Below are 25,809 nucleotides of genomic sequence, written 5' to 3'. Positions count from 1 at the left end.
TGGTTTTTTAGTCCACTATCTTTTAGGGCCCGGGGGAAATGTCCTGTTTATCCAAGCTTTTGGCCGATAGCTTGCAGACTTCTTGTTTTAAGTTATGGTTTTTTAGTCCACTATCTTTTAGGGCCCGAGGGAAATGTCCCGTTTATCCAAGCTTTTGGTCAAGTGCTTGTAGACTTCTTGTTTTAAGTTATCGTTTTTGAGTCCACTATCTTTTAGGGCCCGGGGGAAATGTCCCATTTATCTAAGCTTTTGGCCGATAGCTTGTAGACTTCTTGTTTTAAGTTATGTTTTTTGAGTCCACTAACTTTCAGGGCCCGGGGAAAATGTCCCGTTTATCCAAGCTTTTGTCTGATAGGTTGTAGATTTCTTGTTTTATGTTTTTGATTCCACTAACTTTCAGGGGCTGGGGGCAATATCCCGTTTATCCAAGCTTTTGGCTGATAGCTTGAAGACTTCTTGTTTTAAGTTATGGTTATTGATGAAACTCTCTCCCCAGGGAGATCCGCCTGGCACCTAGTCCACTATCTTTTAGGTGCCAGGGGAAACGGCTCGTTTACCCAAGCTTTTGGCCGAAAGCTTGTAGACTTCTTGTTTTTACGTTATGATTATAGTTGCTTATAATCAGCAGGTGGCTGACACTGCTTGGTTTTACTGCTGCTTTTGAGATATGGGTTTTATCTAATGCTGTTGGGTTTATATTGCTAGCGAGTTTGCATTTAATGCTGTTTCTTGTGAGCCGTCAGAAACACCCCCAACATGTGACAGAACGGTGGCATAAAAATAGTTTGAATGAATAAATAAAACACCCCCACCAGCTGCCCAAGGCTGCAGGGAAATGCCCGCTGAGCGCAGCCATCACTTACGTCAGCCCCTTCTTCAGTGCTTCGTACACTTCGTCGAGTCGCTCTGGCTGGGGCACCTTGGGTGGAGGGGACTTGTGGGACATTGAAAACATCCTACTGACTCTGGAGCCAGACTTCCTGGAGACTGTTGGTGTGCTGAACACAGGGAAATTCCTACCAAAACAAAAATCCCCACGCAAAGTAAGGGGCTGTGGAGTTAGCAGCCTGGGTTGACACTTAACAAATGCAGATAGTGGGCTTGGGGGAATCCAGCAACTCCATGATCCGGAATTCTCTACTAAGTTTGCTTATGGCATCAAACCCTTAAGGCCAGCTTCAATCTTTTAGCTGGTGGTACTCAAGAGGCTGAAGTCAATGGGTAGAGATCAGTAGATGTACAGTAGTACGAAGTCTGTCCCCCTGCCCCGCCCCAATTAGCTTTCAGATGGCCTACCTAGATCTATGAATTCTTGTAAAAAGAAACTGACTACTGCAACCTTCTTCTCTCTGGCCTTCCTTCGTCTCACATCAGTCCGCTGGTCTCTGTCCACCACTCTGCCGCTAAGATCATCTTCTTGGCCTGCCGCTCTGACCAGGTCACTCCACTTCTGAAATCTCTTCATTGGCTTCCAATTCACTCCAGAATCCAATATAAACTTCTCCTGTTGACCTTCAAAGCTTTTCACGGTCTAGCTCCTGCCTATCTCTCCTCTCTCATCTCACACTACTGCCCCGCTCGTGTTCTCCGCTCCTCTGATGCCATGTTTCTCGCCTGCCCAAGGACCTCCACTTCCCTTACTCGGCTTCGTCCTTTTTCTTCTGCTGCCCCTTACGCCTGGAACGCTCTTCCAGAACACTTGAGAACTACAAACTCAATCACTGCTTTTAAAACTCAGCTAAAAACTTTTCTTTTCCCTATAGCCTTCAAATATTGAGTTTGTTCTGACTCCATACTGTTAGCTTCACCCTACCCAGTGCCTGTTTACACTTCCCTGTGCCTGTTTGCATTCTCCTTCCCTCTTTATTGTTTACTACAACTTATTAGATTGTAAGCCTATGCAGCAGGGTCTTGCTATTTACTGTGTTATCTGTACAGCACCATGTACATTGATGGTGCTATATAAATAAATAAATAAATAAATAAATAAATAAATAAATAATAATAATAATAATAGTGAATATTCTTTCACAGTAAGGACTAGAAACTTGTTACTTAAGGCTGAGGTTTCTCACAATCCTTTACAAGCAACTGTATTATACATTAGCGATTGTATTTCAAGGTCAAGAAACAAGAGCAAAAAATAAATAAAAAAAAGGATTCCAGCAGCTGGAATTCTAATGATAGTTCTAAACTTTCAAACAGAGGAACTGGCAGATATAGGGATTCCAAACATCAACATTCTCTGCGTCGAGATGGCAACAGTTGCCAAGCCAACAGGTACTGCTTCTTCACAGATGTGCTAGGATCACTTGAAATGTTATTTTGGAGCAATTCAATGCTTCAAAAATAATCCCCTGAGTCAAAATATTGATTTGCAGAACCATATAATACATTGGGTGATTTTAAAAACAACAAAGGGTCTTAAAGACGAACAGACAAACACACAAACACGGATGGCTGCCTCTCTGGAAATTGTATGGATTTTAACACTCCTGCTCTTTCTGCCTCACTCTGTTACTTAAATCTAAGTGACCCAGCAGTGCCCACGTGTAACAAAAGCACAGGGCGTGATGGGCTGGAAATGTTTGTTTTCTAGCCCACCTCCCCTCTTCTTTAAGTGTTATATAAAGAAGGCCATTGACCACCAAGTCTTCTGACACATCCTCTCATTCTTTCCTGGGTCATTTTGGTCAATACTTCAGGTATACAGACACCACCCCCAAGACTCACATATTCAAGGAACAATGAAAGAATTACGCATTTTCCAAATGTCCCCATGGGAAGAAAAAGAAGACTTCCTAATACTTGGTCCATGTCTATGCTATGGATGGGCCAGTTGGCCAGGCTGCCTCCTGCCCTCTCCTCCGACAAGGGATTTTGCTTCCATTCTAAACCTGTGGCTATAAAACACAGAGCTGACCAAGGAGGGCATTCAAACACCGAGTTTATCTCTTTACACACACACACACACACACACTCACTCACTCACTCACTCACTTTTCACTTCATGAAAAGTTATTACACTTTTAGACCTGGTTCACACGTAACACTAACCCATTGTTTATATAACCTATAGGTGGTTGTATTCTGGGTTGCCGTGATGTGTGAACGCAGCTGCGCAAACAAGCCATGTTTTGTTACATACAGACAACCCATTAAGAGAACCTACGGTTTGTTGTTGGGTTGTGAACTCTGGGTTGCTTAAACCATGGGTTATCATAAAGTGTGAACACATAACCATGGGTTGTTTGTGGGTTGTTTCACCAGGTTACAGAAGCAGTGGGCAAGAGTGGTAAAAAAGAAGTAGCCACTCTGCATGTCAATGCTAAGGAGGAAGAAATCAAACAACCCAAGGATTGAGAAAACAAGCCATGCTTTGTACAATCGTCTGCCAGACAAACCCTGGGTAGAGAAATAAACTATGGGTTGACCTTATGTATACAGTCCTACTTTCACTCGTGGTAAAAGAAACCCCAGACCCAGGAGCCGCCAAGAACGGTTTCCAACACACTACTGGCTTCCCAACAGCCAGCCTTTGCTGAAACCAATTTTCCACCAGCTCCCACTATTATTAACCTTGCAGAAGGAATGTTACTTTCCTTAGGAGAGGGAAGAACCTACAGGGTACGTGAAGTCTAATTTATGCCCCTGAAGACTAAGAGCAAGGGAGGGTGCAAGTTTGGGAAAGACTTTAAGAAGAGGAGGGGAAAACTAATGTTCCAGTAATAACGGTCACTAGAAAGGTATAGTTAAGGTACCTCCTGAAGGAACCTTGGAGAAAAGGCAGCAGATAGGTATACTGGTCCTTTGCAAGGTAAAAAGCTAGCCCTAACAACTGCTGGGCAAATGCCCTGCCTCACATGCAAAGGTATGTGCATTTCAGCTTTTATTTTAAAAATAAATATTTCAAATCCTTATGGTTGTGATGACAATGCTCAAGAATATCTCATGTCTACATACTTATCTACAATAGCTACAGGATGGATAAAAATCAATGATTTTTTCTAAAAATATATATATATATATATCGGATTTTTTTTTAATAAAACGCTTTTTGAGGAAAAGTCAGTCTAAAGATAGTTTTCTGCTTAAGATACATTATAGTCCAAAGGTTATTCATCATGAAATAAGGATTAGTTTTTAATTATGTAGCATGAGGCTGTATATTCATGCAGTGTTTAAATTTTTTGGTAAATGAATTCCATTAATCCATTCACAATCTCATGCTCTTCCAGAGGTTTCTGTAAGATTATTGGGCAATTTTTCTGTCTAGACGATATTATTACAGATGCTTGGTTTTACAGTTCTCAAAACTGTGAATTTGTGTCTGCAGAGATCACAATCCCATTGTCCTTTTGCAAAGCTGTGACAGAATTAACCCCTTACCTCTTAAGTGCCAAGTTTCAAAAAAATTCAATGGATAGAGTGCACTGGGGGGGGGGGAAAGTCACATGATTAAATCGAATCAAATCCACCCTGCTACAGAGATCTCAGAAAACTGATGGAGGCTGAGCAAGGATTTCAGTTGCCAGCGGTTTGATATTCTGTCTAAATCCTAGTTCTCCCCCACCCCACCAATATGACCAGCAGAAACAAAATAATTTATGCACGATAATTGAAGATCTGTATATCTGCACAAGTTTCAGTTGAAGTAGGAGGAGGAAAAGGGATGAGAGGGAGGCATCCTATCATGGCAAAAACATGCAGCTGAGCCTGCCCTGACCCCCGTTCCCGTCCAGGAAGACTTGCCCATGGCCTACCTGAAAGATTTGTCCTGCGTGGAGTTGACACCAGCGAACGATTGGCTCCTATTGATCCTGGCCACCAGACTGCGCCGCTGGGGCCGCACTGAGAGCGACATGGTCGAGCTCCACCGGGAGGGACTCCCTGCAGAAGAGGAGAACAACGTGAGCATGTGTGGCAGCTGGGCAGAACATGGTATCAATGACTAAGAGCGGGGTGTGGAAGGCACTGTGGCAGAGAACAAGGCATGGAGAAAGAGGGCAATCATCAAAGCTGCAGGGGATGGAGCTAATGTATGGCTACGGAGAGCATTTTAAATATATTCCAAAACAATCACTGAGTCATATATAAACGTGATGTTTTTAATAACAATGGCACACGCAATATTGAAAGAACAACAGAACGTCGTTGCAGAGGTGAGCCACAACTTGCCAACGGATGACGAGATGGATCCCAAAGCTATGATCCAAATAAGGGAGGATGACAGGTCCTATGTGCGGCTATTCCTTTTGGACTGAAGATCCTGATAGTTGAAACTTGCGCCTTCCGGACTCTGTCACTCCAGAGTAGCACAGAAGAGGTGATGCACTATGGGGCGGGCGGGTGAAGGTCCTCTGTTTTCACATCCAGCAGCACCTCCCCATCCCAACAGCCAGTGAGCAAAGCCACCCCACCCCAGAGGTCTATCATGGAAATTTACAGACAGATTGGCCCCCTCTGTCCACATCCTTCAACCCAGGTCTCACTTCGAGATGATGCAGTTTCCCTAATACAGAGCAGAGAGAAGCAAAGGAAAGAAGGCAAGGAAGATACTCTATCGTCCAAATGCTGGCACAGATGGAGTGATAGTGCCACAAGATAACAAGCCCTTCAGAATTGGCTGTTTGAGAGTCCTCCTCCTTCCGGTCACTCCAGGGTATAGAGGAAATAACTTCGCACCCACCCAGGATTGTAGAAAATGGGAACGCTATGCTCTAGGAGCATTAGAGAGAATACACGACAATTTTAAAAGTCCTTGGCGTAGACGGAGGTCCAGATTATTCGCCAAAGGCCTGCCGGGAATGAAAAAGGTTTTGCCTGTTGCTGAAAGCACATCACAGAGGGAGCCAGTCTAGCGGCCCTGGGAAGAGAGTTCCAGAGCACTGGAGCAGCCACCAAGAAGGCCCTATCCCACATTCCCATTAGGCGTGCCTGTGATGGTGGTGGGATTGAGAGAAGGGCTTCCCTTGAAGATCTTAAAGCATGGGCAGGCTTGTAAGGGAGAATTTGGTCTTTCAGATAACCTGGACCTGAGCCAAATAGAGCTTTATAGGTCATCAACAGCAGTTTGAATTGTGCCAGGAAACAGACTGGAAGCCAGTGGAGCTGTTTTAACAGGGGAGTTGTGTGCGCCCTGTCGTTCAGCCTCACAGCCATTCTTCGTTGAGTCTTGTAAATCAATCACAAAAGTCACTAGCCTCCCCACTCACACATACTCATTAACTCATGTTAATAATTTGTGGCATACTGAAACAGCCTTTTAAAAAAGGAGGGTGGGAGAGACACACATAACTCTCTCTTTTTTTCTAATTTATGGAACGCGGCATCCTGCAAAAGCTGTCCCTGTTTCCTGCACAGCTATTTGTTTAAATATTTATAAATCACATTCTTGGAAAAAAGTGGCACCCAAACCACGTGCATATACACACATGCTTGCTCACACACACACACACACAGCAGCATCCTGTGGCACCTTGAAGACTAGCAGATTCCTATAACCAAAGCCTAACCAGTGGTACAGAGTCAAATAGCTCAGCATAAATGTGGGTGAGAGGCAGGAGTTCCTCTTAACCCTTGGAACAATTTGGGTCCCTGGATGGAAACCTAGGAACAGAATGCACTGAAATGTCCTTTCTTTAGGAGTGGCTCCTGACTCAGACACTCAAGAATGTACCAATTGGGAGAAAATCTGTAAAGAGAGGCTCTGGATTTGGACCTGGATAAGTTCAAGTCCTAACCCAGGCATGGATCCCACACACAGCATCCCTGTGCAAGTTGCTCTCAGTTGCTACTTCTGTAAAACGGGGACACTGTCAAATTGCCTTTCAGGGTTGCTGTAAGGATTCATTACACAAGGATGTGCTTCTGGTGCTCAGCCTGCAAGACTGTGCAATTACGGCGAGGGGACGAGGAAATTGGGCGCACAGGCTTGTCTGGCAGGAAGCGCATCCTCAAACCTTGTGGCATCTGCAACTTTTCCAAGATTCTCCCTAAAAGAATGCCTAAGCTCAAGCAAGGAGCCACAGAGTTTCACCTCTTGAAGCAAGGGTAAGAATGTCCTGGGCCCGTTCTACACCTAAGGGTTATCCCAGGAAAATGGAGGGATCGTCCCTGCCTGCTCCCGGGATCCCCTGCGTGTCATTTGCATGCACAGGGATGATCCCGGGAGGATCCCTGGAAAAAAAGGCAGGTGTAGAAACAGCCCTAGTCATTCCTAAGGCCTGTCCTCCGTCTGGCATATTCTTTAGGGTAACACAAGCATGTCTTTCTTTCCCTTTTCTTCTTTATTGCACAAAATTTCATTCTCCAAAAGCAATGAAAGTTATAGCCAAGGAAAACAGCATACAAACGCATACAAAAGGAACTCATACCGAAGCAATAAGAATGACTGTATAATAAGAAAAAGCACTTTTTATATTCAAATACTATCGGTCAAGTGAGGTCTGTGGATGGTGGGGGAAGAGTAGGTGAACAACAATGAGCATAGCATATTAAGAAAATATATATTTGTATGTAGGAGGTACACACTCACTTAGGCAAAGACCTTCAATATAAAATCTAAAAGGGAAAGCTGATTGTCATTATATTGATATTCAACAATGGATCCTAGCCAGCCTAATTTGTTGGGTTAGCCTGTAGATTCCTAAGATTTTAATATCCATTTGCTTTTTTTGTGGGTTCTTGTGCTGTTTTCCCCATGGACCAGAAATACAAATCCTGGATGAAAGACTGATACTAAAGCTCTTGCAAGGAGTGATCTTGAGTTTTAAGGTACCTAGCGACCTCTTCCGGTCTTTGTTAGGGCACATTGGGAGCCAACCTTGGCCTAGTTGGCTACCAACAGTATCCTTAGGGCCAACCTGGGCCTGGTCTTTCCTGGATCCTTGCAATATGGCCATTCTTACGCACAAATCTCTTGACATGATGACTTGTCTCATAAGGTAACTTAGAAAGGAAGGTAACTCACAGAAGAAATGTCCATGTCCCGTCAGGGATCAAAGTGGGTGAAGACCAGGTTGTGGGGAGGAAGCATCCAAGCGCCTCCCAGCATCCTGTCCTCTCTGTCCTTAAGCATCATTCCTCAGCCGTAGCTCCTTCCATCCCTTCCAGGACTACCTGCTGGGTAGCCCTAGCAGCTTGCCAAGAAGCAGACGGCATGGAACAGATGGGCAGGGATAAAGTGCGGTGCAAAGGCAGCGTTCAAGGCCCGGAGCAGATGGGTGTTTTCGTAATTGGTTTATTTGGCGCTCTTGGTTCTCAGTAACTGTTTGTTCCCCTGGTTCTGTTTTAGCACACTGCAAACCCACAAATGCAGACACATTTGATTCTGTACTGATTGAAGCTGAATTTTGCAGACCCTGTACATTCATTATACAACTGCAGCAAGTTTGACTAATTCCTTTTACTTGGATTAATTTATTCTGTCGCTGCAAATTGTGGAAGTGGGTAGGGGAAGAGAGAAGAAAAGCTATGCAGGACCTTGAAACCCCATCCACAACCAATAAATGCCCTGTTCCACCACTTCTCTGGCTTCTGAGCTGTCAACAGGCATCGTTCACACACACACACATTTAAACCTACGTTTTCAACCCTATGGGGTTGAAATGTAACAAAAGCAGAGATCCATTAAAAAGCTGGATTCTGTACCCAACACCACATTCTGTCCTTGATATTGCACTCTGTGCAGAAAACAAGGACCAGGCTGTGCAAATATACACGTGCAAATATACATGTGCAAATTGTTATAAACTGAGTTGACGATATGCCTGTGTGATATTGTGAATTGAACTGACTGCAGAAAAATAAGAGATCATCATGCATATTGTCAGCAAAATAAAAAATAAAAAATGCAATAAAGCATATTACTAAAAAGCATTAAAATAGATCTCTGTGCTATTCCAGAGAGAATAACATTTCATGAAATACTATCAAGCATAGGCTGTAAACCCATCGTTGTTGCAGGCAATAATATAGCCCACTGGGAAGTCTTTGCTTGATCTATGTAGCTAAAGCCCTCACTGGCTGATGCTAGTTTGACAATATCTATATCTATGGTTGTTTACATCAGTGCTTTGTGTATCAGTTATATGATTATCTAATGAACAGCTAACCCTAACCCAATTTTCTCTTTTCTTTTGGTTCTGTTAAATCTGCTCTCCCCCCGCCCCTTTTTGCATTTTGATTGGCTTTGGCTAGTTAAGGGAAGAGAAAAGAAAGTTTGCCAAGCAGAAACAAAAAGGAAAAAGAGCGTGGCCATTTCATTCACATGTTAGCAGGACTGGCATCACTATTTGGCACTGGGTGGGATTAGAATCATAGAATCATAGAATAGCAGAGTTGGAAGGGGCCTATAAGGCCATCGAGTCCAACCCCCTGCTCAATGCAGGAATCCACCCTAAAGCATCCCCGACAGATGGTTGTCCAGCTGCCTCTTGAAGGCCTCTAGTGTGGGAGAGCCCACAACCTCCCTAGGTAGCTGATTTCACCGTCGCACTGCTCTAACAGTCAGGAAGTTTTTCCTGATGTCCAGCCGGAATCTGGCTTCCTTTAACTTGAGCCCATTATTCCGTGTCCTGCACTCTGGGAGGATCGAGAAGAGATCCTGGCCCTCCTCTGTGTGACAACCTTTTAAGTATTTGAAGAGTGCTATCATGTCTCCCCTCAATCTTCTCTTCTCCAGGCTAAGCATGTCCAGTTCTTTCAGTCTCTCTTCATAGGGCTTTGTTTCTAGACCTCTGATCATCCTGGTTGCCCTCTTCTGAACACTCAGAAATTATGGCAGAAATAGAACAGGGATTCTGCCCTGAATGGGACAAATCACCCAGGGTTGGAACAAGGCACAGCTTTAGGCACTGTATCAACGGACAAAAGGCTATTAATTCAGGAAAACATACACGTGCTTCGAGGGAAATACTATTTCTGAGCTGGAAAAGCCAGAACAAACTATCATGGCCGAATATATGGTCTTCCTGCCAAAAGAGGAGTCCTGTGGAACTCAAAAGCTTGCAATCCTATTAATGCAATTGGAGCCCCCAAGTGATGCGTTATGAAATACATTCTGAATCTTATCTATCCATTTCCCCTATGACCAGCGGGAGGAAGAGGGGAATGGAGAGCATAGGCAAATGGTGCATACTAACTGCGCTGTGAACGTATCCGTGGTCTTGCTCCTAAAGCCATACAGACCTGAACAACGGCCAATCCGAGTTAGTCAGCATCAGCATCCAGCCAATAGGAGCCACACCATTTCCCCCCACCACGGATCTTGGCCACAACGTTCCAATGCCTCTACGTTGGATCCTGGGTTACAAGCATTTCGAAGTAGCACTACAGGAGCTAGAAGAGAGGTCCCTCGCACCGGCGCACCCCCTGTCTGTGTGACGCAAGACCAAATCGCCATGCAATTCAGGAGCCAGCCTTCTAACTTCACCACTTCTCCGTCGGCTCCTGCTCCGTTTCTAGGGCAACGCTGGCCCAATTAAACTCATTATGAAGGAGCCGTAATCCCAAACAGGGCACTGGCAGATTACCCTCTCTGCTGGGACCGTTTAATCAGATCACCGAGTGAGCCATGCCTTGCCAGGGCTCAGCTAACCTCAGCGGGTATTTACAGATTGTAAGCTGGGGTGACAAAGCAACGTCAGCTCTTGCCAAGTCAGCGTGATCCATGCCGTTGGCCCACTCCGGAACTAGAAGAATGCCCTCACTTGGCCAGGGCAAAGGTGCCATCGCCAAGGGCAGAGCAGGTGACAAGACTGGGTACCAGCCTTTCCAGCAGAGCATGGACAATGAGTCCGTAACAGTACCAGGCGGCAACAGAAGGGGAGGAAACGCCGTTCTCAGGAACTTACCTGCACAGCAAAGTCACTGCCTAACACTGAAAATGTTAGCGAGACCCTTGGGACCGCAGGGCATGGAAGCTTGTCAAGGAAAGTCAGGTGGCTCTCAGCGAAGGGACTTCAAAGTTGAGAAAAAGACTTGGAATACAGAACAGACACACTGTTCAGCAAAGAAGGACATTTCCTGGTGCTTTTCCCCACAGGGCTGGGCTCTATTCTTGCATTCCTAGCATTTCATAGATAATCAGCAACTGGTACTGCCGACAGCAAAGGCGGGGCGTCGAGGAGGTGTTGCTGGGAGGCTGGCTGAGGGCAGGTGAGGAAATCCCACAGGAATACGGTCCCTTATAGCAGAGACACAGAGCTGGTACTTTAGAGCACTATGTTAGATTTCGCTCTCTCTGTTTTGTTGGGGTTTTTTTTAAGGTAAGATTGGCATAAACCAAACAATTATGCCATAAGTCTAAGGTAAGTCTAGGAGATCTTGTGCTCTTCCTATGTTACAGAGATTTGCATTTTCAGCCTGCTTGCCAACTTATTATTTGTCACATTTATAACCTGCCTTTCCTTCAGCAACCCTGTAAGGTAGGTTAGGCTGAGAGTCAGTGACTGGCCCAAAGTCACTCAGGGAGCTTCATAACCAAGTGGGGACTAGAACCCGGGTCTCCCGCGTCCCAGTCCAACACTCTAACCACTACACCACAAGGGGTGCAAACGAAAACTGTGAAGGGAGTGATAAACAGCACCTTTTATAATGAATGCAGTCAAACCAGCAAAGTAGGTTTACTAACAGTTGGCTTGGCTTGTAAACTAATAGATACCCATGGCGAGGTGGAGAATGACATCCCTGAAGATTTGGGATACGCCATGTATGACACCTTTGTTTTAAGCAACTCCCCAACCAACGCCACCTGCTTTTCCAACTGCCCCCCCTTTAGCAATTACTATTTATTTTTTGTCTTTTTAAATATATTTTTCTGTTGCGCTGTGAGTCACCTTGAACATTTTATTGAAAAGGAGGGATAAAAATATTTTAAATGAAACAAAAGCATACTTAGCACTGGAAAGGCATGCATAGAGATGCACAGACCCTACCCAAAACAGGTTTTTGCCTAAAAGAATTAGGCCTGGCTTCAGGATCTACAAGGCCAAATGCTAAGGAGATCTGCAAGAAGCAGCCAAAAGGAACAAGAGCAGCAAATGTGGCTACCCTAGATCCCCATATTAGCCGGTTGGTTATGAGAAAAGGATCCCTGCAAATAAACAACAACAATAAAACACCCAAACGTTTCCGTGAGAAAGGTTCTAGCTCACCTTTGAGAACGTCAAAAAATGTGATCCCACTCACACCAGCTGTCTGATGCGGTGTACAGCCTATTCTACCACCTCAGGATTATACCCATCTCAGTCTGCTATTGATGCAGACCCAGCTTAGGTCTGCAAAGTTAAGATTGTTCTGGACAAGCCCTCAGAGGGGAGACACGGGGCTCCTCGACAGAGTGGCGTTGTGTTTGCAGAGAGACCAGAAGCATCCGATTGCATTCGATTTGTGATATTTATCCTGCTTTTCTTTCCAAAGAATACACAAAGCAGCCTGTTCCAAGTTTTACTGCTGATCCTCGGGACTCTAGACTGGAACAAGAGGGTCCAAAAGCTGACGTGAGGTTTTGTGAAGTCAAGTGCTGAGTCACAAGCCCCCAACATAATCCCAAGTCTGCCATGATTCACCCGGGAATTTTTTTTTTTTTTTTTTTTTGGTGAGCAAAGCTTTCTATGACAGGATGATCGACTGTAAGCAAATCCATGAGAAATTGGATTCGAAGCACTGAGGCACATACTTTCCACCCACACCCTGGGCTCCTCTTAGCAGCCCTTTGGGAGTTTATGTGCCTACAATAATTTATTTATTGCATTTATATACCGCCCCATAGCCGAAGCTCCCTGGGCGGTTCACATAAAGCTCTCTGGGCGGTTCACATAAATGGATAAGGCGTCTCCCAATGGCCAGGAAATCAGACTCAAGCAAACACACTCCACCCCTATGTAAGCCCTAGGAGAGAGAGAAATGGGGGGATTGAAAAAAGGGAGCATTTGGGGAGAGGGGAAAGGATTGTGCTAAATCCTCACACATTTACTCTACTGAGGAATACTATTTTGAAACATCATGGTTTCTCCAAAAGGAATTATGAGCTTTGATTTCTCCAGGAATGGCGAGTAGCATGCTAGAAATCCCTAGCTTCCAGTCCCATTGAAAAACTATAGTGCATGGATAGGGGAATTGTTAGTTAAAACTGTTTTAAGGCTGCATTTCAGAAATGACCCCCTAATTTGAATTTGGATTCTGGGAGAGACGACAATCTCACAGCCATCCAAACATCAAAATCCACCCCTGCTACCTGAGCAATAAAGGTCTAGAAATAGGCGTGCCATGATCATAAATGCTCTTTACGGGTGCTGTAAAGAAGTGGAAGCATTTAGGAGCAGTTACTACCAAGATGTAAGCTGTAACCGGCTGTGTGGTGGTTATGAAGAGGGACAAATTGTGCACCCAGCGCGTCTCTTGCCACCCATATCAACACCTTCCTTGACTCTGAACCGTAGCTCTCTGGTAGAGCACATGCTTTGCATGCAGACGGTCCTATCAACCCTTTGGCATCTTCAGTCAAAATGGATCAAGTAACAGGTGATGTGAAAGAGAACTGCTTACAATAAGTTACTGAACCTGATAGAAACAATGGACATAAATGCCCCATCATATGCCATCAAATGCCTGGGAGAAGAGGACAGCCTTAACCTGGTGCCGGAAATCTGACAGTGTTGGCATCAGGTGGATCCCAGTGGGAAAGCATTCCATAATCGGGGGCCACCACTGAGAAGGCACTCGGAGGAAGGCCTCTGACATGGATCAGTGTTTGGGTGGATTCAACGCTGAGCTGGATGAAGAAATAGTCTGACCTTGTATAAGGCAGTTTCCTCTGTCCTTGGTGCAACCTCTGTGGTAGAATTCACCCAACCACCATCTGGGTGGGCAGAAAAGCAATTTATTTTTTTTACCTGTCCACTTGGCTGTCTTTCTGCTTTTGCATTCATGTGCCAAAGCTCGAAACCGCACCATGCACATGTACCTCAGAAATCAGGGGTGCTTCAAGACTAGGTTTTCATTACTAAATCACTCTGGCAGGCCCCATTCAGACAACACGCTAAACCGTGCTGCTTAACCACAAAATGGTTAATGCATTCTATTAACCATTTTGTGGTTAAGCAGCCTGGTTTAGCGTGTTGTCTGAATGGGGCCACAGACTTTTACAGGGGGTTCGAGATATTGTCGACTTCTAGTTGTAACCCTCCTGTGTTTTGCCACTGCGTCTCCCACCTTTTGTTCCTTTCCACAAAAAACAACACCCTCCCAACATTAAGATGGAATGCAATAGTTTTCATTGGAAGCACCCCAGAAAAGTCTGCCATGGAGTTCTTCAAGCAGCACCCCAACCCTGCACCTGAGATTTTGCCATAGCGGCTCTCCTTACTGCTTCACTGTCCGTGATCCCAGTCATCCCTTTCTTGTCCCTCCTCTCCAATCTTTGGCTGAAACTGAAACAAATGGCATCCAAATTCTGGAGAAGCCGCGTGGGGGAAATCCATGCACTGCGTCATGTATTCCAGTCACAAACTTTTGATTTTCCCAGTTACAGAGCAGCATTTTCTGCTATGACATCACTATGAAAACAAACCGAAGACAGGGGCCGGTGCCCTGGGAGGAAAAGTGAGTCTCCATTTAGCAGAAGGTGTCTGAGCTTTTTTAGAAAAGGTACCAGGGGCTCTCTCCTCCTGTCTGGCAAAGCCCTTGGAAGGAAAAGCAGAAACAAAGGGAGGAAATGGTTTCTTACCCCTCAAGCATCTCAAAAGGAGGGTGTGCAAAGCTAAGGCGCCTGGGATGGGCTCTTCCTGCCACGCCAAGCAAAAGTCACACCACCTACTTCCGGCTACCCTTGTTAGCTGAAGTTCATCCACTGTTCCAGCCTCAGAGTGAATGATTTGGAGCTGGGGAGGGGGGGCTGAACTCAAACCCCTGTTCAGCCACGAGTTCACAGAGTGACTCTCAGGAAAGTTGCCAGCTCTTTGCCTCAGTTTAGTTTTTCCCCATCCATAAAATGGGAATAATAGCGAGCAGCTTTCTCAGGATGCAAGCATGATTTGCAGACCGTAAAGCTCTTTGCAAAACGCACTAAAGATATTTTTGAGGTCCATCACCATCATCCCATCAGTGCAAAATTCCCAATGGAGTTTTGCTTGTGTCCAGACACATGTAGGCTAGGGAGCCAAAAGCCCCTCTTCCACTGCTCTGATCGCACATTTTTCTAGGACTTAAGAATGCCCGCAGCACGGCACATGCTTTAACGCAGACATTCTTGCCACAATTCTGTAAGGGAGCTGAAGCCAAGACACAGCGGCCCTGGTTCAGGTGGCAGAGCCAAAGCATGGTTTGGCCATCAGGACAATGACTTTCCCTTGCATGTTACCTCCTTCTCTTCCACGCTCCAGTTCATAAGAACATGATGAACTAAGGGTCCATCTAATCCAGCATTCTGTTGACACAGCGGCCGACTAGCTGGCCACAAAAAAGCCACAAGTAGGAGACGAGTGCAACAGCACCCTCCTGCCCATGTTCCCCAGCAACTAGTGTACATACGTAGGCTAGAGGCATCAGGACTAGTTACCAATGAAAGATTTCTCCTCCAGGAATTTATCTAACCTCCTTTTAAAGCCATCCAAATCAGTGGCCATCACTATGTCTTCCCTTCCTTACACCTCGGTTCACAACAACTATCATCTGTCGTGATGTACAAATCAGGTAGACTACGTTTTCTGTGAGCTGCAGTTTGCTCCCAAACCAGAGTTGGAAACCGTAGTTTTGTTTATTTATTTTAAATTACTTTTAGGCCGCCTTTAAGGGTGGAACCCTTACAAATTTGGAGGCAAGCTAAAACTTATGGTAACCTTAGCTTACTGGATTTGAATAAACTATAGTTATCAGGAAAGGAGGTGGGGAATTGCTGCAAGCAAAGGGTAGGCAGAACATATGAAGAAGAGGCACAGCCAAGACATCTGAACTGGGCTAGTGAATTGCCTAGGGTGACATCGACCCTTTTCGGACCACACGCTAAGCCACAATGGTTATGCATTTTGAGCTAAACATTATGGCTTAGTGTGTCGTGTGATCCATGACTTAGTGTGTCATGTAAGCCATTCCCAACCATGGTGGCTACATAACCATGGTTTAAACACGCTCACTAACCATTTGCTGCAAAAGAGTTAGTGGTTTAACCATGGCTTAGCATATTACCTGAGTTCACAGCTAAAGTGAGATCTGAAAACCATAAACTTACCAGCTTACATCATTATTTATTTATTTTATTGCGTTTATATACCGCCCCATAACCGAAGCTCTCTGGGCGGTTCATATAAAACATTTAAAAACAATATACAAAAATTAAAAACCACAAAAACATGCAAAATTCACATACAACTAAAAACACTATATCAACTTTAGAAACGATGAGCCAAAAAAACAGGCCCAGGCTCATTACATATTAATAAATGCCTGGGAGAAAAGAAAAGTCTTGACCCAGCGCCGAAAAGATAACAATGTCGGTGCCAGGCGGGCCTTGTCAAGGAGATTATTCCACAGTTGGGGGGCCACCGCAGAGAATGCCCTGTCTCTTGTTGCAACCCTCCGAACTTCCCTTGGAGTAGGCACCCGGAGAAGGACCTTAGATGTTAAACTTAGTGTTCAGGTAGGTTCATGTTGGGAAAGGTGTTCCGTCAGGTATTGTGGTTAACCATTACACCAACCTATTCACATATTACGGTGAGTGTAGACTGTCCTCCAGGTGCCCTTGGCATCTCAAATGGGCCTTCCCAGCTATGGCACAGTATTTATGGAATGCTCTCCCCTGGGAGGGCTTGCCTGGAGCCCATACTGATATCCTTCCAGCTCCCGGTGAACTTTTAATTAGTTTTTCAAGGCCTTTAAAACCATTTTTTTTTCACCTGCAATTTTATGCTGCAAGGATTAAATTAACCCGTGCGAACTAGCCCGTTGACTCTTAACCTAACCTACCAGATGGGGGGTTGTGGGGGTAAAATGGAGAGAAGGAAGATCATGTATGCCACCTTGGGATCCTTGGAGGGAAAGGTGGGACCTAAACAGAACAAATAAATAATTTGGCCCTTAGATGACTTTAAAAAGGGATCAGACAGATTCAAGGAGGATATTGGCTGTTAGCCAAGAGTGATGGCTGTACCTAACCTCTGTTCAGCGGCCACTGGTAGCAGGGGGAAGGCTCTTGCCTTCTTGTTCTGCATCCGGGCTTCCAAGAGGTATCTGGCAGGCTACTGTAGAAAAGAGAAGGGGGGATGAGACGGGCCTTGAACTAACCCAGAAGGCCTCTTCTTATGCCCACCTGATTTTGCACGAGTAGCAGCAGCCAGGCTGGGACGGACCACTCTCGCAGCAGGGAGCTGGACTCTCTGCCAGGCAGGACAGCCGCAAGCCTCCCCTGCCCAAAGAGACAGTCGGTCGGTGTTCAAGTGCCCTTTCTGAGGCCTCCCCAGCTGCACAGCATCCGCCTGTGTTTATTTCTGGGTTCTCATTATCAGTAAGTAGCAATTTAAAATGGAAAAACCGTGGGAGTGTGACAGGGAGGAAGCCTTAAAGCGATCAACCCGGAAGACAGCCGCGCAAGCCAGATAAGACCAGCTGCCTGCGGTGAGGACAGGATCGCTTTCCCCCACCTGCCTGGACAGGGGGAAAAGTGTGCGGTTGACCCCGCAGCAGCCCTTCACACCCTGAGAGCAGGCTGAAAGCCAGCCGGGAGAGAGTGGGTTGATCAGAAGCAGGCGCACAGCAAGCAGTGCAGCCCTTGCCAAACAGCTGGCACGGGAGACGAGGGAGATGAAACTGAAGCGCCGTTTGAGCTCAGCTAGCGTGGGGGTTGCGGTCAGAAAGAAACCCAAATGAAGGGCACAGCAAGAGCTGCAGGCACTCTTCTTTTCATAAACAGAAGTTAAAGCTCTGAAGCAAGAAATCCTGGGACCCGTCTACAAGACGGCAGCTCACCAGCCTTCTCTGAGCTGTAGCCTCCAGATGGGTTGGAATGCAATTCCCATCATTCTTGGCTGGGAATATTGGGAGTTGCAGTCCAACATGTCCAGACGGCCACCTGGCTGGGGAAGGCAGGAAGAGATTTCCAGAAATATTATTTTGCAGCATTTCCTCTGCCAGGAAGGCCAAGGAGCTTACAAAAATCTTTATGGGTTTGTTTCTAGGTGCAATTCGAGGTGCTGGTTTTCACGTATGAAAGTCCTGAGTGGTCTGGGAACAAGGTTAGGGGCCCACTAGAAGATGCTTTGCCCAGTGCCTGCTCAAACTTGGAGATGGCTCTGCCTTCAGGAGCTATCCTATGGATGCCTCCACCTTTGGAACTGAGGTGTCCATCAGGACTTTCTCTGTGATGGCACCTTGGCTGTCAAACTTCCCTCCCTACAAGGAATACCTGAGCACCACCAATATTGGTGTTTGGGCACCGTATTAAAAGTTTGCTTCTCAGCACAACAATCCACATTGCAATAACAACCCACACTTCAACAACAACCCACACTTCAACAACAACCCACAGTTCAACCCATACTCAACCCTGTGTGTGGGTTATCATGGTGTGTGACCCCAACCGCTGTGTCATGTGAGCCCAGGTGGCAGGGGCTGTTGTTTCAAGGCTAGACAACCCCCAAATAACCCATGCCTTGTTTTAGGGTTATTTTGCAGTTGTCTAACCCTCAAACATTCCCTGCCACCTGGGCTCATACGACACAACAAGCCATGGCAAGCCAGGTTCCATGACAAAATAGCATCCGTGGGCTCCTGGCACAACGTAACAACCTCTGTGGGTAAATTAAGCCACAATGGGCTGTCATGTCATGCAAACAGCTCTATCTGTTGTCAACCCTGGGTCATCGTCAGTGAAACCCATGCTTAAAAGGTATGAACATCTTTGCTGATATCTATACATACACCGTGCTGTTAGCATAATAAAACTGTGACAACAATTGCTAGTTATTAATTGCAATAATCTTGTGTTTCCTTGTGATGTTATTATTGTTTGTAAGTGTTTTATTTTGTAAGCTGCCTTGGAGACCTTCCAGTCAAAAGATGGGATAAAAATGGTGTAAATAAATCAAACTTAGGGTGCTGAAGCCCCTTTTCTTAGCCTCATCTCATCTCAACATGCACTGCTTATACACTTTCAAGCATCATTTTGGGTCATAGGGGCTAGAAACTCGCACCCCCACCCCCCCACACATAATGAAAGCGCTGATTCTCAGCAAGCTGGATTCTGTGCCCAATACCACAGTCTGTGCTTGTGGGATGTGCAGATATAGAACCCTGGAATCCGCCAATCAGCAGACACCAGAACAAAGTAAAAATGTCTTGCAGAAACTAGACACCATTTGATGCTGACCCTGACAACAAACGCTGCCTCTTTTGGCACCGGGTTCAATCCAACTGTCCTCCTGTCACTATCCAGACATCTTCACCAAAATGGTGCGGGTGTCAAAGGAAATCTGCCCCATTGGCAAGGTGTCTAACGTTACCACCCCTCCCTCCCAAGAGTTCAGGGAGATGTATTTTCATCTGCACAACCCTGTGAGGTAGGTCAAGTTGAGGAATCTAGAGAAAGACAGCCAGTTTGCTTTGTAGCGGGAGAAAGGATTTGAAGCCGAAGGCAGATCTACACCTTGTGTCAAATCATTACAAAAGTGGAATAAAAAGCAGGATGTAACACTCTGAAAGCAGAATACGGAATGTGGATAGTTCCCCAACGGTTATCAGTGCATTTCAATACCGCTACAAAGCAGCCGTGTAGATGCAGCCTAATCCTCCCTGATCTAAAAATCTAACGCTTGAACCACAATATTACATGGGCTCTTTCCCGTTCCGGCTCTACTACCACTACATTGCCTGGCATTCACCTGAGGAACTACTTCTTGGACAGAAACACCACCCCTTCCTACCATTCGCCAATTGCTTTGTTTAACAGCACTTTCGGCAACCTCCCAGGTATCCCGCCCACCATCTGACAGGGCCAGGAATGGAGCCTGGCTAGTATCACCAACACTCCCACGATACATCAAAGCAGCTCAACTAGGAATTATACAGGGATACTGGGCGGGGGTGGTGGAGAAACATGGCACCCAAGTGGCCACCGGAAACAACCAATATTTACAAAAAACCACGAGGATTCTTGCGGCAACTTAAAAGACTAACCCACTGTATCATGGCCCATGCTTTCGCGGACAGAGGACAAGTACGCCCGCCATTATTTTTGCCACATGACCCTGTGAGTATTGACTGGTTCCCTAGCAAATGTTGGCGTGTCTGGTACAGAGTATGCAGCTTATAAGATAGCAGAGCCCCAAGGTAGATGGAGTGTCCCCCGTGCCTCGGCCAAGGGCAGGCATTTTTGTACCCCAAATCCAGAGAGTGTGAGAGAGACAATCCCCAGGGCCTAAGCTGGATTCGTCCCCTTCGTTTTCTGCTTTAATAAAATTTTATACCCTTCTTTACCAACCATAAGGTAGCTTGCAAAGTGAAAACACACACATTAAAATAGTAATGAAATACAACAAACCTACAATTAAACGAGATACAAAGACAATTAACTCACATCCCGTGGAAGACATTTTAACCTGGCACCCAAATGTTTACAAGTGTCGGCATCTGGAAAATTGTTCTGGAGGGGGGAATTCCACCATGACGGACAAAGCCCTATCCCCGGCTCACCCCCAACGGCAGGGCCCGTCTCCAAGCCTCCCCCTATTTATTAGCAGTCTAGAATGGGCCAAATAGGCAAACATCCCACCCTGGCCCCAAAGCCTGGTGAGCTCCCCCCGAGAGTTTTGTAAGCACTTCGCACACATTACTTGAATAGCCCTTTGAAAAACAACAACCCTGTCAGGCAGGCCACTCTTATCCCGTACTGCAAATCGGGAGTCTGTTGATTGTTGCAGCCTGTCTATAAGGCCAGTTTCCCAGGTTCATGGCAGAGGAAATATTTGAACATCCTGGCTTACAAATCTCTCGACCATGATGGAGGCTACAACAGCTCGTAAACTGCTTCCCCAGGCTCACATTTTTGGGGGTTCCACATTACTAGCCTGGAAGCCAGGATGACATATCTCAGGGATCAACATTACCTTTGTATTTCCCTTTCATCTTGAAGCTGGGGTTAGGGCATCACTCACTCTGGGGGAGTCCAGGCCTTGCACGCCAGAGGCTGCTGCTACTGCTGCTGCCGCCTCCTCTTCTCATCCTCCTCCTATAAACTCTGGCAGAGGCAAGAGTTTCTAGCCAGCCAGCCAAACTGGGCAGTGCGTCTCCTCCCCCACTTCCCTGCGTGCAGCCTGACATCACACCAGTTCCTGCTGCTCCCAGAGTGACTCAAAGCCACACAGGCATAGGGCGGGGGGGGGGGAGAGAAGGCAACCCTGCCTCAGGAGGAGGAGAAGGAGGAGGAGGAGAATGAAAGGGACACATCAGGAAGAGACAGAAGCCTGCCTGAGGGATTCTATAACATCCATCACTGGGCTATTTTCCTCCTTCTCCTGAAGGTCAGCAGAGCTAGACTATCATGGCCCAAGAACAGAAGCCTTCAGCCTTTTCGGAACCCAGATCTACCTTGATTCCGAAATTGTACCACAGGCCCCGCTTCACTTTTTCTTACCGTACGTGTCTGTTTCTCTCTCCCTTCACACCATTTCAGGGTGTGTAGGTCTGCTATCTTTTCATTACCTACATCAAAAGGGGAGTTTGTTTTTGCAGAGGCAGCTTGTCACGCAGGGGTGAGAAAGCCACACCTAGCAAAACATCCTCTTCAGCACAACGAAGGAAGATGAAGGAACTCTGTCCTCCTTTGCAGCCCTTTTCATTCTCCACCCCTCTCTTTCTTTCTCTTTAAGAGGAAGCCCAAACCACCCCCCACCCAATAATGTTGGTGCCACTAATACAATCCAGGTCAGGCCTGACCCACCAGCTGGACACCAATGATCTAGAACTGCAACTAATAAAGGAATCTCTGAGCATAAGCAGAGTGCCGCCACAGTCGGATTCCCTATTGCCCCCACTCCAGCACCAGAACTTGGGACTGAGAAGCAAGGTGTCCAAGATGAACAGCATAGGTGTCAGTCAGGGAAGTAAGGCATCAATCCCGCTTCCTTATGGCCTGGCAAAGTGAAGAAGTCCAGGCCTTCTTAACAGTGACCCAAGAGATGGCCATAAGTCAGGTCTGGAGGCTAAAGAACACACACAGCCCCTATTTTCCTGAGTTCGGCTTCTCTGCTGCATCTCTCACACGTGCGACTTCAGCTACGGGATTAGCTCTGTGACACAGAGAGGGAATTGTTTAAAGCTGTGCTCTTACAGATCTCAGCAGGACATGGTGGAGTAAGAGCAGAGGGGTGAGGAGAAACATGTGGAGTTAAAAGTCCTGGGAAGATGACACAGGCTGCACCCCAGGCAGAAGGCAACAACGGGACGTCACTAAGCCTTACCAGGAAGACACAACTGTTTCTTGGCGAACAACCAAATCCGTTCAAGTAAAAGCTTCAAGTCATCATGCGGAAGGAAAAAGCCCCCCTCCCAGTCCGCCTGTACACTACAGTGGGGAAGAACTACTCAAGTGACCGCCTTTACTCCTGTTTATGTGCCACAGGGAGGGCCTGGCTCATGGCCTCCTCCTGTAGATGCCAGGGGTCTTCCTGTCAACGGAGGACAGAAGGTTGCACCAGTGCTATAAAGTTCCACGAATGTCCCTTGAGCAGCTATTTCCACAACTAGGAGCGTGCAAGCCATACTTTAAACCCAGGGCCACTCCTGCTGCCTCCAGCATGCTGTTAGGGTGGACACCAGAGCCCGCTCCTTCTTAGTTTGCAACCCACATCACCCCAGACACATCCATGCCCCCACGTTCCTAGCTGAGCTGGCGGATAGCGCCTCATCTGCAAAATGTAACTCTCCAATCTTGCAGGCAGCTAAGCCACGCAGCCAAAGTCTAACAACCCGGCATATACCTTCTCTTTGCGAGCCCAGCTTTTAACCAGACGTCGTCTCCCCCAAGACAGGATGGAAACACGGTCAAAGACACAGGGTTGTCCGGAAGTAACGCAGTGAAAACCGAACAGATTCAAGCAGCCCCGTTCCAAGTTCTTTGAAGGAGAGACGAACTCTCTCGCGCATGGCGCCCTCTTTAAGAAGCAGACGGCACAACAACAGTATTTATAACATCCTTTCTTTTAAAAGGACCAACTAAAAATGGTGAGCAAGTTTTGAGTTTACGGGAACTCTTCTTCAGGTTGGATGTTAAGCAAAACCAGGGCGGTGGTGCAGGGAATAGCAGCGATGCAATTAGGTCATTTCAGACTTCATGGGTTTTAACTGAAGCTTCCATTCTTTAGGTGGAAATGAGCATTCTGTCATTCACTTTAAAATGAGTTAAACTAGTCCTGTTAAAAAAAAATTGGGGAGGGGGGCTCCTGCTCATCCTACTGAGTAGGGCCCTGGACTTCTGTCCCCAAATCCTGCCATTGAAGGCACCACAGGGATCAGGGGGGAGAAAAAGAAAAAGGTCTTGGATGTAAAGAAAAAGGCACAGTCTGCAGTTTGCAGTGGTTTTAAGATTGCTGAAGTGGAGCAGGTAGGTAGATAGGTAAGATGAAACTAAGCTGGTGTTACGCAGATTTGTTTTGGGTAGACCAAGCACAGAAAGCCAGATTCCGGCTGGACATCAGGAAAAACTTCCTGACTGTTAGAGCAGTATGACAATGGAACCAGTTACCTAGGGAGGTTGTGGGCTCTCTCACACTAGAGGCCTTCATAGAATCATAGAATAGCAGAGTTGGAAGGGGCCTACAAGGCCATCGAGTCCAACCCCCTGCTCAATGCAGGAATCCACCCTAAAGCATCCGTGACAGAGGGTTGTCCAGCTGCCTCTTGAAAGCCTCTAGTGTGGGAGAGCCCACAACCTCCCTAGGTAGCTGATTCCACCGTCGCACTGCTCTAACAGTCAGGAAGTTTTTCCTGATGTCCAGCCGGAATCTGGCTTCCTTTAACTTGAGCCCGTTATTCCGTGTCCTGCACTCTGGGAGGATCGAGAAGAGATCCTGGCCCTCCTCTGTGTGACAACCTTTTAAGTATTTGAAGAGTGCTATCATGTCTCCCCTCAATCTTCTCTTCTCCAGGCTAAACATGCCCACTTCAAGAGGCAGCTGGACAACCATCTGTCAGGGATGCTTTAGGGTAGATTCCTGCATTTAGCAGGGGGTTGGACTCGATGGCCTTATAGGCCCCTTCCAACTCTACTATTCTATGATTCTATGATAGGTACAAAAAAGATCTTAGCGTACAGAGAGTGGCCATGTGTTCTCTTCTATTCGAAAGACCACACAGTCAAAGTCCGGTTTAAAGATAAAGGACCACCAGAAGGAAGAGCAGGGCCTGAAGGGGACGCATACCTCCAATCCATCCTGATAACCAGCCTCTTTTGTCGCCTTTGTGGTGAACGTATCTGTTTGCGGAAAAGGAATGTCAGAGATGGAAACCAGGAACATCTTGCTAAGAGCCAGATCTCAGACAAGCACAGCCTGGGCCTTGCCTGTTCAATGCATCCGGGGCGAGGATCTCCTCCATTCATCCAGTTCTAGCAAAAGGAAAGGCGTTCCCCTCTTTTCCTTGAATCTGGTCCTTACGTTAGAACATTTCGCTGCAATTCAGAAAAATCCACCCTGTTTCCTATTGGTATTCCTCTCCGTTTGATAGCAGCCAGCGAAGCAGTTGGAAGTTCTTTTGTTCTCTCCCCCACAAATATTTTTAATTGAGTTATTATATAAAGAATTGATACAAAGCATATTGTTTCATTATAAGCATATAAACCAATAAACAGAACAACAGAACAATCGCTCCGTATATTACAGTCCTAGAATTGAATTATTTTTCAATTTAATTTCAGGATTCTATGTTTATGTAAGCATTAAACGCCTTCATTTGTAAATCATTATTACGTTCATTCATTTATACCAAGACATCTTTCCAACAGGATGCATGTGAGTATGGAGGTTCTGTATTATTTGAATTCCTTGTAAAATCTATGAAAACTGCCCAGTTTTTGTAGAAGCTCTCCCTGTAGCTCTGACTTTTGTAGCCTAACAGTTTGTTAATTTCTCCATCAGGGCGATGGACTGTAACTTATTCCTCCAGATTGGCATTAGATTTGCTATTTGATTGGAAGTCCTTTCTGAGAGTCCTTGAGCTGCTTCCATTCCTTTTGCTTTCTTCCTTCAGATCCCAGCAGGACTCAAACAATTCGGGATGGATCAAGGAGACCCTTCTTCCCTTCCACAAAGCTGTCTCCTAAACACAGTGCATATAAACGGACACCTTACTGTCAAAAGCAGCCTCTAGACAAATCCTCATGTAAAATACCAACACACACCAGCTGGATTTGGCCTTCCACCATAATCTCTAGGAACACAGCCCTGAGCTCTCAACACCCCAGTTTATTTATTTTATTAAAATGTTTAGTAACTGCTTTTGTACCGACCATGGAGCTCACAAAATAACGTGCAGTTACATAAAATCCAACGCAAAGCAATCAAAAGAGGATGAAAGCAAAGACAAAACATTCTTGACAACAAGCCAAAACAATTTCAAGAGAGCCAAAGGCCTGGCAAAAGAATACAGTTTTCACTATCTGTCCAAAACCCAATAGACATGCCAACCTGACCTCCCTTCAGAAGAGGTCGCATAGTTGTGGGGTGCTGCTACAGAAAAGGCTCTGTCTTGTACCCCTGCCTACCTGGCCTCTCTTGGTGGTGGGACATGCAACAGGACCTCTGATTAAGATCTCAAATTATG

General features: G+C 46.1%; 1 protein-coding gene across 8 annotated transcripts in view; it reads right to left on the bottom strand.

Moving 5' to 3' along the window:
• RIPOR1 (RHO family interacting cell polarization regulator 1) overlaps nt 1-25,809 on the bottom strand; it is a 93,828-nt gene that overhangs the window by 30,566 nt on the left and 37,453 nt on the right. For 4 of the 8 annotated variants that reach the window (XM_063141280.1, XM_063141282.1, XM_063141285.1 and 1 more), the window contains exons 1-3: nt 21,099-21,197; nt 4,764-4,890; nt 864-1,016 (exon numbers count right to left, since the gene is read on the bottom strand). In XM_063141280.1, the coding sequence (XP_062997350.1) occupies nt 864-1,016; nt 4,764-4,890; nt 21,099-21,117 (299 nt within the window). In that variant the 5' untranslated portion in view covers nt 21,118-21,197. Of the gene's footprint in view, nt 1-863; nt 1,017-4,763; nt 4,891-20,569; nt 20,638-21,098; nt 21,198-22,970; nt 23,037-25,809 lie in introns of those variants that run through there. The other 4 variants (XM_063141287.1, XM_063141286.1, XM_063141283.1 and 1 more) reach the window with 3 other exon arrangements.

This window comes from Elgaria multicarinata, chromosome 14 (assembly GCF_023053635.1).
Source record: "Elgaria multicarinata webbii isolate HBS135686 ecotype San Diego chromosome 14, rElgMul1.1.pri, whole genome shotgun sequence".
In the NCBI taxonomy this organism is placed as follows: Eukaryota; Metazoa; Chordata; class Lepidosauria; order Squamata; family Anguidae; genus Elgaria; species Elgaria multicarinata.
Note: the sequence above shows the minus strand (reverse complement) of the source record. Positions and strands in the feature narration are given on the sequence as shown.